The sequence below is a fragment of the Grammomys surdaster genome, unplaced genomic scaffold, assembly GCF_004785775.1.
Source record: "Grammomys surdaster isolate TR1022 unplaced genomic scaffold, NIH_TR_1.0 126118, whole genome shotgun sequence".
Taxonomy (NCBI): Eukaryota; Metazoa; Chordata; class Mammalia; order Rodentia; family Muridae; genus Grammomys; species Grammomys surdaster.
This window is the reverse complement of record NW_021620926.1, coordinates 6,058,962-6,074,765: the sequence shown is the minus strand read 5'-3', so window position 1 is coordinate 6,074,765 and position 15,804 is coordinate 6,058,962. Positions and strand designations below refer to the sequence as shown.

The 15,804-nt window shown below is 50.0% G+C and overlaps 1 protein-coding gene across 1 annotated transcript in view; it reads right to left on the bottom strand.

Moving 5' to 3' along the window:
• Nucleotides 1-15,804, bottom strand: part of Itsn1 (intersectin 1) — a 183,781-nt gene that overhangs the window by 14,672 nt on the left and 153,305 nt on the right. The window contains exons 29-32 of the mRNA XM_028756412.1: nt 11,030-11,151; nt 9,150-9,256; nt 3,181-3,364; nt 636-734 (exon numbers count right to left, since the gene is read on the bottom strand). Of these exons, the coding sequence (XP_028612245.1) occupies nt 636-734; nt 3,181-3,364; nt 9,150-9,256; nt 11,030-11,151 (512 nt within the window). The remainder of the gene's footprint in view (nt 1-635; nt 735-3,180; nt 3,365-9,149; nt 9,257-11,029; nt 11,152-15,804) is intronic.

The following is a 15,804-nucleotide window of genomic DNA, read 5'->3' as shown; positions in this document are numbered from 1 at the left end:
GAGGGAGAGGGAGAGGGAGAGGGAGCAGGTACCCACATCCCAGAGTAGCCATGAGCACACCTACACCCACAGCTAGGTTTCTGAATACCATCCTCAGATAAAGGAACTGATTTCTTCTTCCGTGGTCCCTTTTTCTCTACCTCTGAGGCTCAGAGGGCAACTGAGCCAGCTGCTCATTTCCCAGTGTGGACAAGGGAAAACACTCATTCTATTTTCTCTGGAACTAGCTTTCTTGAAAGGACAGGAGAAAAACAGGTATCTGGTACACGGAGGAGCATCAGGAAGCAGACCTCTCTCTCTCTCTCTCTCTCTCTCTCTCTCTCTCTCTCTCTCCCTCCCTCCCTCCCTCCCTCCCTCCCTCCCTCCCTCCCTCCATATGTGTGTGTGTGTCCCTGGCTTCAAATCCTCTTGGTTGCCATCTGAAGGCTGTGTTTCATTAGTCTATTTCACACAAAACTCTTTTCCCCTCCCAGTTACCAAGCAAATAGCTTCAGCACCATATGGGCACCTGACTTCCACACGTCAGCTCCTAGGTGCACTGGCTGGGAATCTGGCCCTGCCTCTGGGCACCTCTGACCATCTCTGGCCTCATCCAGCCTTCCTCTGCTCACAAAGGCACAGGTGAGCATACTTACGTTTTTAATGATCAATGGGTATCTTGTGACACGCTGCATAGGTTTCAGTATAAAGCTGGACAGTGGCATTCCTTTGCACCGTGGGTCCATTGCCAGTCTCTGAAAGAGGAAATTTTTAAAAATGTGCTTTAGAAATATGCAAAATGCAAAGCCAGTGGCATTACATTTTCCATTTAAGACTCCCTGTTACCTATCCAACTGGAGAGTAACTGAGCTGCCTAGTGTTGGAAGGTCTTGTCCAGCTGTCACAGGCCAGGCTGAGGCGGTATGCAGAGGGAGGACGGGACCCTGGATACAACCTACCCACACCCTGCCTGCAGACTCGGCATACCTTCCGTGAGAGGACATTCTGGCTTCAGAATTTCTTCCAGATGTCTGAAAACCTTCATGATATGCCAGGGGTCCAGAAGAGTCAAAAGACTATTCAATGAGAGTAAAAATCCCACTGAGTGCCAGAGAAGCAGAAGGACTAATAATATAATTCTCTCATTCAGGTGTAGCCTGCACGAGCTGCAATGACTCCAGGCAGGGCTGCATCGTGAAGCCGAGACCTGAGGGATAAAACTCCAGTCTCGGCCACTTTGTCTTCACCAGCGGCTCTTCGTGTCTTTCCTCTTTCAACGTTTAAAGTAAGCATGTATAAGTATGTATGTGTGTACATGTGTGTACATGTGGGTGTGTTTATGTGTGGGGGTGGGTGCACACAGAGGTCAGAGGGCAACCCTGGAGAGCTGGTTCTCTCCTACTTTTCTGTGGGTTCTGGGATTGGAGCATGCGTCTTCATGCTTGACAAGCAAGTGCCTTACCCTGAATCATCTTCCCAGTCACCCAGCTTCCCGCCACTCTTACCAACTGTATTAACCCTGCTAGTGGATAATAGTCCTTCTACCCGCAAAAAGGAGATCCTTGTCTCCCACCGATAAAGAGTGGGGTCTAGTTTAATGCTGGTTTAGGCACAGGTATCTGGAGTTCTGACATCAACTAATCCATCAGCCCCTGGCCCTGATATCAACTTGTGGATGCTGCCATCTTGGAAACACAGGAGGCGAATGAAGCAGTTCTAGTGAGAAGAACAAAGCGGGGGAGGGACCACAAGCCCCGCCCCGGGCTTCCATCAGCCTGACCCAAAGTTGAAACAGGGAAGGACTCTTGCTCATGCCCAGGATCTGAGCTCATGGCTGAAGTTACAGCAGCCTGTGGTGCTGGCTGCCTGGCACTGCCCTCTGTCTCTGCCTCAGCCTCAGTCACTTCTTAGCCTTCTTTCCCACCACAGATGTCTCAGAACTCCTGATTCATTGGCTAGCATAGCAAAGCCCTCAACGCAGAGTAACACCAGTGCAGAGCCAACAGCACCCTGCTTATGGCAGGCTCTGACCAAGAAGATGCCACAGAGATAGATAGATACCCCATGGTTTGAGGAGCATGATTCCTGAGGTGAGGACAACCACCCCCAAAAGCCTGAGGCGCAGAGTCATGGCGTTCAGCAAAAGATACACATTGGCTGAGGGTTATTGTATCCTCCCTGTTTTCTTTTGTTTCTTCTGAGAGGGGTAAGTACTGTTTAGTGCTGGCTGTGACTAGCAGCGACTCACTCTGAGAACACCAAGTACCAGGGCTGCTACCCCAGGGCAGAGGCCCCTAGCTGTCCTGACACCACCTCCACAAATGTCCCCTGGTGGATGTGGCTCTCTCAACCCTGCCAGCTCTACAGCAAGGCTGTGGCATCTCATACGGAATCCCAGGGGATGCCCGGAGCTGGAGCCTATGATTTTCCATTGGGAAAGGGGTTATGATGTCTAAGCTTGACATACCTGGGAAGGGGGAACCTCAGCTGAGGGGCTGTCTCCTCAGATTGATCTGTAGGACTTGGTTTTTACATTACTTATTGATGTAGGAGGGCTGGGTGCCCTCTGGGCAGTCCCTCGGCAGGTAAGCCAGGACTGTCTAAGAAGGGTGGCTGAGCCTGGGGGAAAGCCAGCAAGGAACATTTCCTCTAAGATCTCTGCTTCAGTCTCTCGGATTCCAGATCCCGGCCTTGAGCTCCCGCCCCGTTCCCCTCTGCGATAGACTATAACCTGTAAGCCAGATAAACTTTCACCTTCTCCAAGCTGCCTTTGGTCTGAGTGGTTTTATCACAGTAACAAGAAGTAAGCCAAAACAGGGATCACAGCGCTAAGGGGACAATGGGTGTCCCCTCTGTGCGTGAGAGGCAGAGGCTGGCAAGGTTGATGCTACCTGAAGAGGTAGGCCCCTGTGTGCATGAGCCAAGAAAATGAAACTAAGGATTTAGACACACCTCTCAGAAATACCACAAACACACAGAGAGCATATCTCTGAAGCTATTTTAAAGCTTTCAGACATTGGATGGCTTTCCTGTCCAAGCATATCCCTCAGGTGAGACCCACACTTGCCAGTTCAGTACCACTGAAGACTTCCATCCATCCCTGGAGGCAATTAGTGGAAAGATGCTTGTGGACTTTTGATGAGCTCCTCATGCCTCAGGACAATGCTCCCCAGGGTCACCCTGTAGCCCTGGCCTCCTTACTTTGACGAACTCCTTGAAGTCGGGAGCCTCGTCTGTCTTCTGCTGGATGAGGGCGGCGCCATTGAGCTGGCAGCTGCAGAAGCGTATGTAAGGCTGCATGTGTGGCAGCTGGGCGCTCAGGATGTCCCCGATCATCTTCACTGGCATCTTTTCCCCAGACATCTTCTTGCGGACTCTCAGTGCTCTGCGTGGAAACACAGGAGGTGAGTCGCCCACCATCACTGTCTGACAATACCTCACCCTTGCAGGTTGCAGAGAAATGGAATGGGTGTGAGAGGCACAGATCAGAGAGCCACCAGGGCATCTAGTGAGACAAGGGACAGAGAAAGACACACGTCGAGGGATGGCCTGGGCAGGTTTGTTCAGCATGGTGGCTGTTTGCCATGTGTTTCTCTCTTCTTTAATACCTCAGAGAGGATCCCTGTGTTGTTGTCCCACTGCATTATCTATGGTGATAGTCCAAGGCTGGTTCATTCAGAGCACTGAGCCCATTTCTGGAACCCTCATCCTCTGAGGGAAGTCATGTCAGCAACGGAAGGAGAGGCAAGCCTTCAAATCCATTGCACAAACAATCTCATCATGTTTCCCAACGTCAGGTAAAGATGACCACGGGAGGCATTTCTTCTGTCTATGACATCACTGATGTGTCTAACTTAAAGCTGACTAGGTAGATGATTACGAAATAAAACAATTCCTATCCTGGAGGCTGGGAAAAGCTGCTGAGGGGACAGGCAGTGTCTGATCCTGGGTCTACCTGCTGTGTGCAGCGTGCAGAGCCACGGCGGCCAGGGTGGAGCATCCATCCTTCCAAATCTAAGTGTGCAGTCTTATCAGCACACAGCCCAGCTTCTCCACGGCAAGGATAGCAATGTCCTGCTAGGGCAAGACTGCACATGAGGACAGGTGTTTGACTGCCCTATCACAAGAAGGCGAATCAGTGGGCGGGTGTGTAAGTGGACGGTGTACTACATGATTTCAGGACAAGGTTTCGAGGAGTCCCTGTGGAGGCGTCCCTATGGAGGTGTCCCTATGGACGAGTCCCTATGGAGGTGTCCCTATGGAAGAGTCCCTATGGAGGTATCCTATGGAGGTGTCCCTGTGGAGGTGTCCCTATGGAGACGTCCCTATGGAGGTATTCTATGGAGGCGTCCCTATGAAAGAGTCCCTGTGGAGGCGTCCCTATGGTGTTCTGTGGCTTCTTTTGTGGTCACATTGGAGACACCATGAGGTGTGGGTAAGGTTAAGCAATTTTGAGGAGTTTCCACTATGTAGGTCTCCAGCTTTAAAATCTTCAGGTCATTTGTTTTTCTTTCCTCAACATTTTTTTTTTTCAACTAACGAAGGGTTCCTTGTCCTGGGAAAGCCGAGGAAGGACACCTGAGAGACAGTAAGTCACATAAACGAGCACTGATTTCCCTTCTAGGGCATGCTTCCACGGGGCGGATTGGCAATGACCACCCAGGGCGTGAGAGAGGCACCAGCTCAGTGTCCTCAGATGGTTCAGGTTCCACTGGAGGGACCTTTGCTCTAGCATTAGCCACTGGTAGTTAATGAAGGACCACGTTACAAGCTGCTGATATCCCTTCAGTCCATCATTTCCCCAAAAGCAGCTTTTCTGTAAGGATTACACAAGGCCTTTTACTGGCTTCCTCCTCTTTAAAGGATGGGGGTTGGGGGAGGGGAGAAAAGGTGGGTCTGGGGCACAAAGCTCCTTATCTCGAGGGTGTTAAGTCAGTCCTTGGGTTCTGATAACCTATCCTGTCACCATGATAGAATCAAGTTGTCTAACCAGGAAGCCAGCTTGAAGTCAAGGCTTGGCTTACCACCTGCTGAGTTCCATTGAGAATCTTTCTAGAATGTTCTACTACCCAAATAGAAGGTGAAATAGAAGGTGATCCGGTGAGTCGGCTGTTGCAGCCACAGTCCTGAGAGGACTGGGCCCTTTGGTGAGCTGCCACCCTACAGAAAGATCTGCACATGAGACGCCTTGATCCACATGGGGAACAGCCAGCTAAGAACGTCCATCTGACGTCCTCAGGCTGAGTGGACAATGACAGGCAGAGCCCTAGCATCCACTAATGCTTCTGAAGCACTGAGAACTTTCTTTTGCAGGCCAGTCATTATTGTACCTCACAGGGTTCCAGGGTTCAAGGCTGGGTAAGACTGTCAATTACTCTTCTGCCCCAACACCATTACACAGACTTTCCTAGCATCGTGAACGCTAGTAGCTATGAAGCTTTTGGGTTAGCATCAGCTTGATCCCTCCATGATGGCATGTGTGGTCCTCAGCAATAGGATCTTACCACATTCTGGAGGATAACTGTGCTGGCTAGATCTATGTCTACTTGACACAGATGAGGGCATCAGAGAGGAGGGAACTTCAATTAAGAAAATGCCTCCATAAGATCAGGCTGTAGGCAAGAATGCAGGGCATTTCCTTCATTAATGATCCATGGTGGAGGGCCCAGCCCACTATGGGTGGAGTCATGCCTAGGCTGGTGGTCCTGGGTTCTATAAGAAAGCAGGCTGAGCAAGCTACGAGGAGCAAGCCAGTACGCAGCACCCTCCATGGCCTCTGCATCAGCTCCTGCCTCAGGTTCCTGCCCTGCTTAAGTTCTTGTCCAGACATTCTTCAATAGTGAACAGCAACATGGAACCATAAGCCAAATAAACCCTTTCCTCCTCAAGTTGCTTTGCTCATGGCTGATCTAGCTGCTATAACAAAAGAGTAGGAGAGTCAGCAGCATGAAGTAGTTGCTGTGGAGAAGGTTAAAGGTGCTGGGAAAACAGGAACTGTGACCTCTGACACTTTCTGTGAGGGACGGTAGATCGGTAGATCGGAGTGAAAGTGCCCACCACTTGTGTGACTTGAGGTAAGTCCCTCCCACCCCCTCACCTCTCTTGGATGCTACAGCTGTCAACATTATTCACAGTTCTCACCTCAGGGCAATGGCACAGGTCAGAGCTAACAGGAGGAGGGCACACAGACAGGCCCTGACAGGCCCTGGCAAAGGACTAGAGCAGGAGTGTGTGTGTGTGTGTGTGTGTGTGTGTGTGTGTGTGTGTGTGCATGTAAAGGCCAGATGTCAACAATGGGTGCTTTCCCTATCTCCACCTATTTTGGGGGACAAGGCCTGTCACTGAGCCTGGAGCTCGGTGATCCAGTCAGACTGCCTGGCCAGTGAATCCCAGGGAATTCTACTCTGTCCACCAGCTCTAATATTACAGGTGCATGCTGCCACACCCTGTTTTTAGTTGGATGATGGGGATACAAACCACATCTTCATGCTTGCAACATCTCCCTAGCTCCGTGTATATATATGTTTTTAACAGAAAACGTTGAATTCTATTTTCAAACTGTGTGTATCCAGTATTACACACGCAGTGCTTGTAGGTCCAGGGACAACTGATCCTTTCTTCCCAGGTGGCAGGCCAACTCCTTCCTAAAGGGTGGTGAGTGCTCAGCTTCCCCTGGGCCCAGAGGCTCTACTGAGTGTGAGCCAGGTGCATGCTGTGCGAAGGCCTCTGGAATAGGAACACTTAGACATTATCATGTGACCCAGCTGTGGTTTGAGCGGTTCCCCAAAGTCAGATGCTGGGAGCTTGAGATGATACTGAGGGGCCTTTAGGAGGGAGTCGGGTGGTCAGATGCCCTGCTGCTGGCAATGGACCTTATACTGACGAATTGTCCTGTGTAAACTCACCGAGAAGCTGGCGTGAAAGCAAGGTTGGCTCCCCCCATTTCAGACCCAGGTATATTTGTCTAACTCTCCCTCAAGACCACTTGTCTGGGGGCCAGATGAACTGCCCCCCTAATGCTGTGGCAGGGAGGGAAGAGAACAGCCAAATAGCCTGAGAATAGGTTGGCCAGGTGAATCCTCCACAGGCATCACTACTGTCTGTCCCGTGGTATAAAGGTGCCTACTCTAGCTGCTGTCTCTACTTCTCCAGTCAATTCTGCTGGATGTTGTGGAGCCTGATTTGATGATGCCATCTGTATCTGTCTGTTCTTTGACTGGATGTCTCACCCGTAGGGAGGCTCTAGGCGGGACGCTTCTGAACTCCAGCTGGCCTCATCACAACTACTTCAATTGGCTTCTGCTAGATACTGAGAACACCTGCTTTGATGAGATTCTATAATCCGCCATCTCTCCAACCCCCACTACCTACCTCTTGCTCTTTATTTATCTTGGCTTGCTATATACTTAATAAATTCATTCATTAAAACCCCAAAGTATGTCTGCCATAGATCAAGCTCTGGACCATGTGGGCTATCCTTTGCAGGGTCTTTCAGGACCCTGGTTAATTCCTTTTAGAGCAAGCCATTATAAAAGAACAAGTCAGAGGCTGGGTGCTCCATAGAGCATGCCTTTAATCCCAGCACTTGGGAGGCAGAATGGGGAGGATCTCTGTGAGTTTGAGGCCAGCCTGGTCTACATGGTCTCAGAGTGAGACCCTGCCTCAAGAGAAGAATGTAGATCCCCCAAATCTCTGATTTCCTGGCTTGCCATTTATTTATTTATTTATTTATTTATTTATTTTTATATATGTGAATACACTGTCACTATCTTCAGACAACCTGAAGAGAACATGAGACTCCATTACAGATAGCTGTGAGCCACCATGTAGTTGCTGGGAATTGAACTCAGGACCTCTGGAAGAGCAGTCAGTGCTCTTAACCACTGAGCCATCTCTCCAACTGATCCCTTCTTTAATTGTCCCCTCCGTCATGGTATTATCTGCCATGAGGCCTTCACCTACAGGCTGGAGGGCTAAAGAAACATTTTATTTATTTATTTATTTATCTATTTATTTATTTAATCGATGGAGAGGGTAGCCTCGGGGATTTTGTTATAGCCACAGAGAAGAGTAACAAAACTGCCATTTTACAGATGAGGACACCGAGGTCCAGGGACTGGCTGTAAAGCTACCCGACCACAGGCAGACATTAACAGTGAGATGTGAGTCCAAGAGTCTGGTACCCCACACATGCACAGAAAGCTTCTCGAGCGTGAGCCTAGTCACAGAGGGAGGAGAGCCCATGCCTACTGCTCCATGCCCATGTCTCCTGGCTCCACACCCTTCCCTATGCCTGTAACAGACCAAGGGACCTGAACATTACAAGTACACAGGGACCTGGTTTAGAACATGGCAGCTTCCCAGTGACACAAAGAGAGAGATCGGGAGTGAATGGGGGCAACTAGATCCTGTCTAGAATGCTCAGAGAAAGGGTGGCTCTTACCTTTAGCTGCCATGCTCTATGCCCGGGACAAGACCCCAGCTGCCATGCCCTATGTCCTGGGAATTAGATCTTAGTCTGCTTTCTAGTAAGTGACATCACTCTTAGGGCCTTGTGACAGACTTGATGTTCTGATTGCTTTGACTGATTTTTTAATGAATTGAGGAGATCTTTGTGGTCCATTTGTAGTCCAATTCAGTCCTCTAAGAGTATAGTTGGGGAAACTGAGGCAGGTCTAACTCTGGTCCCTTAGCTCTGGCCCTACAGAGCCTATGCAGACTAAACAGGTACAAGGCATAAGTGGCCTCGGGCAGCTGCAGGGACCCTCCTGAGATACTCTGCATTGTTGCTGGAGATCCACCCCACAGTCTCACACAGACAGACAGCCACTGCTGGGAATCCAGGTCCAGGGCTAGGCCCTGGGGCTGGAACTGCCCACCCCCGAGGATGGAGCCAGAATTGTCCCAGCTCAGGAAATTCTGGAGCCATAGTCAGGGCAGGAACCTGTGTGCATGCGCAGTTCACTCCCCGCTGTGAGAAACCCACAGCATATTTCTGGAAGGAATGAGAGCACAGGAGGAGGACGGCGATGGATGGCGGGCAGGGGTGGGGCAGGAAAAGAAAGAACACGAGGTGGCATGCGTGAGGGACACAGAGAGACCACACAGAGGTGCTGACACACATGCCACAGAGGGGCAGCAGCATCTGTGGTTAGAGGGGAAAAGCTTACTTCAGCAGTTTGATATTACACATAATCAGCTCCTTCCAGTTAACAAAAATCATAGCAACCTCTTTTTCTGTCAGCAGCTCAGACTCCGTCAGGGGTTTCTGAAAGATCTACAGGTGTAGAAAACGAAGCCGTTCAGAAAGCAGACCGTTAGTTCAACATACACCCCCCCACACACACACACACACACAACTATGAGCAGACTCAGTTTTGTTTAGCACAAGGGGGAGAACTGCAGATAGCACCTTCTCCTGCAGGGGCAAATGCTTGCCGGGGGAGCCCTGGAGGATCTCTGAGGAGGAAGCTTGGCTCCACCCATAAGAAGCTAGGACGTTAGTAGATCATCAAGCATGCAAGTGGGATTACCTCACCCACCCACTCTGAGGAAGGGGCCCAAGAGGACATGGGAGCTTGAGAAAGCCTATGGGGATGTGTGACACCTTCTTTACACCCCGACAAGCCATGGGTCTGAGGGAGGCAACTACAAAGCTGGCACTAAGCTTGAAGCAGGTGGGTCGTGAGAGGATGATGCTTCCCCCTTCTTGGGCTCTGTTAAGTAAACAGGCTCTTTCCAAGCTCTGGGTGGGTGAGCAGATAACCCATAGCTAATCAGAGATCTCAGTGGGACTCCATATGGTTAGTCCCTTGCCCACAAGGCAGTCCTTGGCACCTGGGGCAGAGGAGCCTCTAAAATTCTGTGAGCACAGGAACTTGACCTGTTTGTAGTTGATCCTTGGGAGCCTTGTTCTGCATGAGTTGTTAATCTGATGGTGAACTGAGTAATGTCCACACAGGATGTCACATGGATGCAGGTGACACTCATACCTCACACACTTTGACCATATATTTAATAGCAGGCAGACATCTTGAGACAACACAATTGGGAAACCCTTGAGGACGAGCATTTTAGCCTGAAACTCCCGTAACACCAAAGAGTCAAACACTATCCCTCATGGATATGTAGGCTACATCACAGTTTCATGACATTCGCTAGGGTACAAGTTTAAAAACCGTGACAGGACTTTTCTTTTCTTTTGTTGTTGTTGTTGTTTTTTCGAGACAGAGTTTCTCTGTGTGTAGCCCTGGCTGTCCTGGAACTCACTCTGTAGACCAGGCTAGCCTCGAACTCTCGAACTCAGAAATCCGCCTTCCTCTGCCTCCCAAGTGCTGGGATTAAAGGCGTGCGCCACCACCGCCCGGCTGACAGGACTTTTCATGTTGAAGGTGACCCTTGGGTCAAGATCTGTAAACCTACCTCCTGACACGTGACTCTCACTGTGTGTGGATCAAAGACTACCTCCCTTTAGCAGGGATCACAAATGCTGGTTCATCCTATCCTTTCAGACAGAGTGTCAAGTCCTTCACTGGCTCTCCACAAGGGCAGCCCATCCCAGGCCAGCAGCTTCATGGAGCCATGGGGAATCATGTCTTGATGTCCAGCCATAGTGGTGGAGTTTTCAAGAGCTTATGGGAACACCAGAAGTAACTGAAGAGACTTGCAGCTAGCTGCTGTACTCAGGAGCCAACACTAAGGGTCTGGAATGTCATGTGACTGGCTAGATGACATCAGTCAATTGGTGGCTGAGCTGAAACTTCTCTGACAGTAGCCAAGAGTCCCAAGTAATAGCCCAAAGGCATCTCTCCATTAGCTTGGAATTTGTGTGCACCTTGGCTCAGTAAGAACTGTCTCTCTGTCTTGCAGGGTGGCCCTGTGGTGACCATCTCCTCTTGGGATAAGTTCCCCAGTTTTATTTCTTACTCAGATATCCCCCATACACCAGAGACTGCCCAAGGCTCAGAGTCAGGGCAGAGCCTACTCAGCAAGGCCTCCACCTCTTCCCATCCCCGGAGGGCCACCCCCAGCCTTCCAGGGCTGCTGATACCTCTGTGACCAGCTGCAGGTCGTTCACATAGTTCTCCTCTGTGACAATGAGTTCATGGATGTAGCCTTGCCGCTTCCTCTCAGTCGGAGTCAACATATCTAAGAGATGTAAGTCTGAGCACCCTGGAAGACACAAAAGTTTAGAAAAACGTTTAGTCTAAGGCTGGGAAAGCCTACAGCTCCACAGTGAAGACGCCCGAGGTCCTTGTGACTGCGGGGGTGGCCCCATGGCCTCATCAGCTTGGGGTTATGGGTTGCGCTGTAGAGATTGGAATGACACAGCCACAAGCAGAGATCACCACACACCACTGTGGACTCTAGAAGCTGAAGAGAAAAGTAGCGCAGAGCATTCAGAAGGGGACCGTTCTGACCATACCCTGACTTCAGACTTTCCGCTCTGGAACTGTAAATCCCCCTGTGTTATGCCATGAAATTTGTGGTCACAGATCCAGGTAGCACACTCATGCTCCATCAGAACCACAGAAAGGGTTAAATGACCCACTAACACCCGCCAGTGCTTCCATTGCCGGGTGCCATGCGGGAGCTGAGTGCTGATCACTGCCTTGAGTGTTTCTCAAACGTTCCAGAATCATCTTCATGATACAGACAAGGACACCAAGGCTCAGAGAGGCCAGCTCACCCCAGGTCCTCCTATCCACAGTGATAAGGAACAGAGAGTCCAAGCCTCTGTCCAGAGGCTGTGTGTGTTCTCTAGATGCTCTTGTCCACAGCAGGCTTCAGGAGGGTTACCCTGAGACCAGCTTTCAGAGTCTACAGTAACTGTGCCGAGGCTCTTGGTGGATATGAGGACCAGGCAGATACATCCAGATATGACTGGGAAGACCCTCCAGGCAAGGACACCATAGGTATTCCTGGAAGCTGAGCAGCAGGCTTCGGGCAGATTGGAAAGCCCTGCCTGCTGTAGACAGCTCCTACAAGGCCTTTGTAGAAGTCACAGCTACTGGAAGGAAAGGCCCTTAGCTGCCCCGAGTTAGGCCAGCTCTTGACTCTGTTTACTTAGCTTGTTATTTGGAGTTCTGTTTGCACAGGGCCTTTGTGGCTTATCAGTACAGTCCCCTGCCTCAGATGCACAGATTCTCAGTAGCAGTCCTTGAGCAGGGTTGGGACTACTTTCTTTTTAAACATGAAAGTGGACCCCACATATACTTCTTTTTATTAGATGGTCTTTATTTAATCACAGAACTTGAATTTGTAAAATACTCTAAGAGGTGGTGGTGGTGGGTGCGGCTGAGGCCCACACACTTTTGTTTCTCGTCTTTTCTACTATTTGCCACAAGGGGGTGCAATAGAACACTGTGCTCTTCCCCCGATCCCCAGCCCACGCCCTAACTCCCCACCCCAGTCGCCCTAGCAGCACCTGCGAATATGCTGGGTCTGCAAACAAATGACCAGAACTTTGCCAAATAGACTCTCTGGGAGAGGGGCCCAGGGCACTGCAATTTAGTATGCCCTCCTGTGAGTCTTCAGTGAAAGATCAGTTGGGGACTATCAAGGGCTCCTCTGAGATTTTCCCCTCCCATTAGGGAGTTGTCTGGGCTCAGGACTGAGAGCGTCTTGCATAGAGATACTTTAATGAGAGTCATCCGTCTAGGGAATAGTAGCATCATGGACTTCTTGGTGAACTGTTCTTGGCTTCCAGACTTCCTAGAGTTACAGTTTTGCTCCCTCCCCTGGCCAGTTGCCCTTTCTGCATGGTGTGTTTTCTCTCTCATTGGGATGGAACAGCCCAGGGTAGCTAAGAAGGTGCCAGGAAACCAGCAGGAATAAGCTATCATTATAGTAACACGCCTTTCCATCCACCACCGAGCCTGACCTCAAAGCTGCAAGGTGAGTAAGACTCCATAGGCTACACTTGTCTCTAAACTTGGGCCCCCTGCTCAGCCACTCATAAGGCTCAGCCTGAGATGGAGCCTTCTCAAACATCTGTCTTAGCAATCCCTCCCAAAAGGAAGCCAGACCCAAAAGTCCCCAGTATGGGGTGAGTGCAGGGTTCTGGGAAGCTGAGACTCCTCCCACCCACTCCGTTTCTTTATCTTTTAACTTTTCCTGAGGAAGTCTCCTAGGAAACACTTGAACTGTGGAAGGCACATCCAGTCCCTGCCCTATTTTAATCCACTGTCCTAAGAGTGAATCTGAGGACCCAGGACTCGGGCCATTTCTTGTTCAATGGCTAAATGTGGCCCCTGCATTTGTGGTTGGGTCTCTCATGGACACAGTCCTCGATGTTTCCAGTTCTTTCCTGCCTGCAGGGATAGGAGAATTCTTGCACAGTGGTTATGTTCGCTCAGTACTGCCTGCAGCATCAACATCAACAGTGGACAAACAAGTCTCACAAACGTCCCTTTACATCATGGTTCCCTTGGGTCAGCTGTTGGATCCTGTGGGCTCTTATCCAGTTATAAAGCCCTGTGTACCATATGAAATACCCACACACATTTTGCATACAATTTTGTTGGCTTCAGAAGCCTGTTTGCAAGCCGGGCAGTGGTGGCACACGCCTTTAATCCCAGCACTTGGGAGGCAGAGGCAGGTGGATCTCTGAGTTTGAGGCCAGCCTGGTCTACATAGCAAATTCCAGGACAGCCAGAGCCACACAGAGAGACCTTGTCTCCAACAACAATAACAATACACCAACCACCCAAACAAAAAATGCCCGTTTGCTGCCTCATTTTTTCCTTTGGTGATTTTGTGATCTTCGCCAGGACTCTGGTGTGTGCTGTGCTGCACGCTGGGGATGTAGGGTGGAGATGCTGGTCTTCCAGAGTCCATCTCTGACCTTGGAGATGCAATGGTTTGAAACTGGAGGTGGTGTCTCCTCCAGTGAAAGGTTCCCCTGCTGAACATGCTTTGGCCTCCTAGGCTGAAGCTGAAGGTGACATTGCTGTTTCTCTTCGCTCCCCAGGTAGTTCTGGCCCTCTCAGGCTGAAGGTGGTACTGCACCCCCAAACTGAAAGGGGTACTGTATCCCCCAGGTTGAAATATTGCACCCCACATGTGGGCTAAAAGTTCTACTGTTCCCACCCCTAAGGCTTAGTACTGTCCCCACGGGCTGAAAGTGGTACTGCCCCTGAGGCTGAAGTTCGTACTGTCCCCACTGGCTGAAGGTGATACTGTCTCCCCAAGGCTAAAGATGATACTATCCACCCAGGCTGAAGGCTGGTGATGGTACTGTACCCACAAGGTTGAAGGTGGTATTGCACCCAAGGCTGATGGTGGTACTGTCCCCCCACTCCCAGGCTGAAGGTAGTACTTATCCCCTCTACAGGCTGAAGGTGATATTGCTCCCCAAGGCTGAAGATAGTACCGCACTCCACAGGCTGAAGGTGGTACTGTCCCTCTCCCCCAGGCTGAAGGTAGAACCATCCCCCTACAGACTGACAGTGGAACTGCCCTTCTCCAAGGTAACACCACCCCAAACCCCCACCCCCGTAGTACATCAGGTTGAGGTTACTGCATTCCACTCCCAAGGCTGAGTGTATTTCTGTTTTAACAAGAAAGTAAAGGCTGGAATTGTGAGCCTGGCCGAGGACTAATGGACTAAATACACAGGGCAGAGAATCCTCACCACCTGCCAAGAGTCCCCACTGAGAAACACCAACTGCTTTCTACAACAAGGAAGTCATGACCAGAAGACATAAGAATGACCCAGAAACTGAAACAAGGCCTTGTTGGGAGAGATGCCTGGCTCTTTGGGATTCTAGAGGCTCTGCTGGGTACAAGTTCTGGTGAATAGCAGAAGGTACAGGAGTGCTTGGCTCAGGGCTAGCTCTGGATGCAGCTCGGGATGCTCTTGAGGGCTGTGGTACACCTTGCCCTGGACAGAACAGCCTTTGGATCTACAGCACCCAAGCGAGAACTGAGAGCCCAGGGATGCTGCGGGGTTTGAGTTGTTGCTTCCAGAATCCCACCCTATGCAAGTCTAACTCAAGCCTTCCTGAAGACGTGAAATGGCCACACTGGCCTCTGGACCCAGACACAGTCAAAGGCAAAAATTTTGTGAGGTTTGTCTCCACATAACACAGTAACCACATTGGCTTTAGATGGGTTTTTAAGTCTTTAAACTGACCCTGGGATACCATGAAGGTGATTTGCAAGCCCAGAGAACCATGAAAGGCTTGAAAAGGGCATTCTAAACCCTCAAAATATCCTTCTTTTGAAAAAAGTAGTATTTTAGAAAAAAACAAGAGGTTTAAAAATCATCCATTATTCAAATCAGGGCAAGTGGAAAAGCCATTTCGACTTGAAAGTTTTCTTTAGGAGGTGGAAGGGTGTGGCCTCTCCCTTGGGTAACAGAAGCTTGCTGTGCCCAGGCTCAGGGAAAGATGAGAGGACAAAGAATAGTGAATGATTTTCTACAGCCACAGATCAGGGATGAAGGGTGTCTCAAAACTAAAATTGGGCCCACAGCTGAAATAATATTGCAAGGACTCCAAAAAATTAAAAAGCAATCCTACAGTAAAGCCACAGGAAATTCCTAATATAGGCTCCCAAGTTTAAATAGTCTTCTTAAATATACTTACGAGAGGGACAGGGCTGTAATGTTCTTTTGGAAGGACCAGAGACTCAGAAAAAATCTCAACCCTAAAGAATCATCATATCTGTTAGCGTTCTGTCTAAACTCCACCCCACAGTTACCTGAGTTATCTGGCAATAGCCAGGTAGGCCTGACCCACTATAAAAGGGGCTACTTGGCCCCTCCTCTCTCTCTCTCTCTCTCTCTCTCTCTCTCTCTCTCTCTCTCTCTCTCTCTCTCTC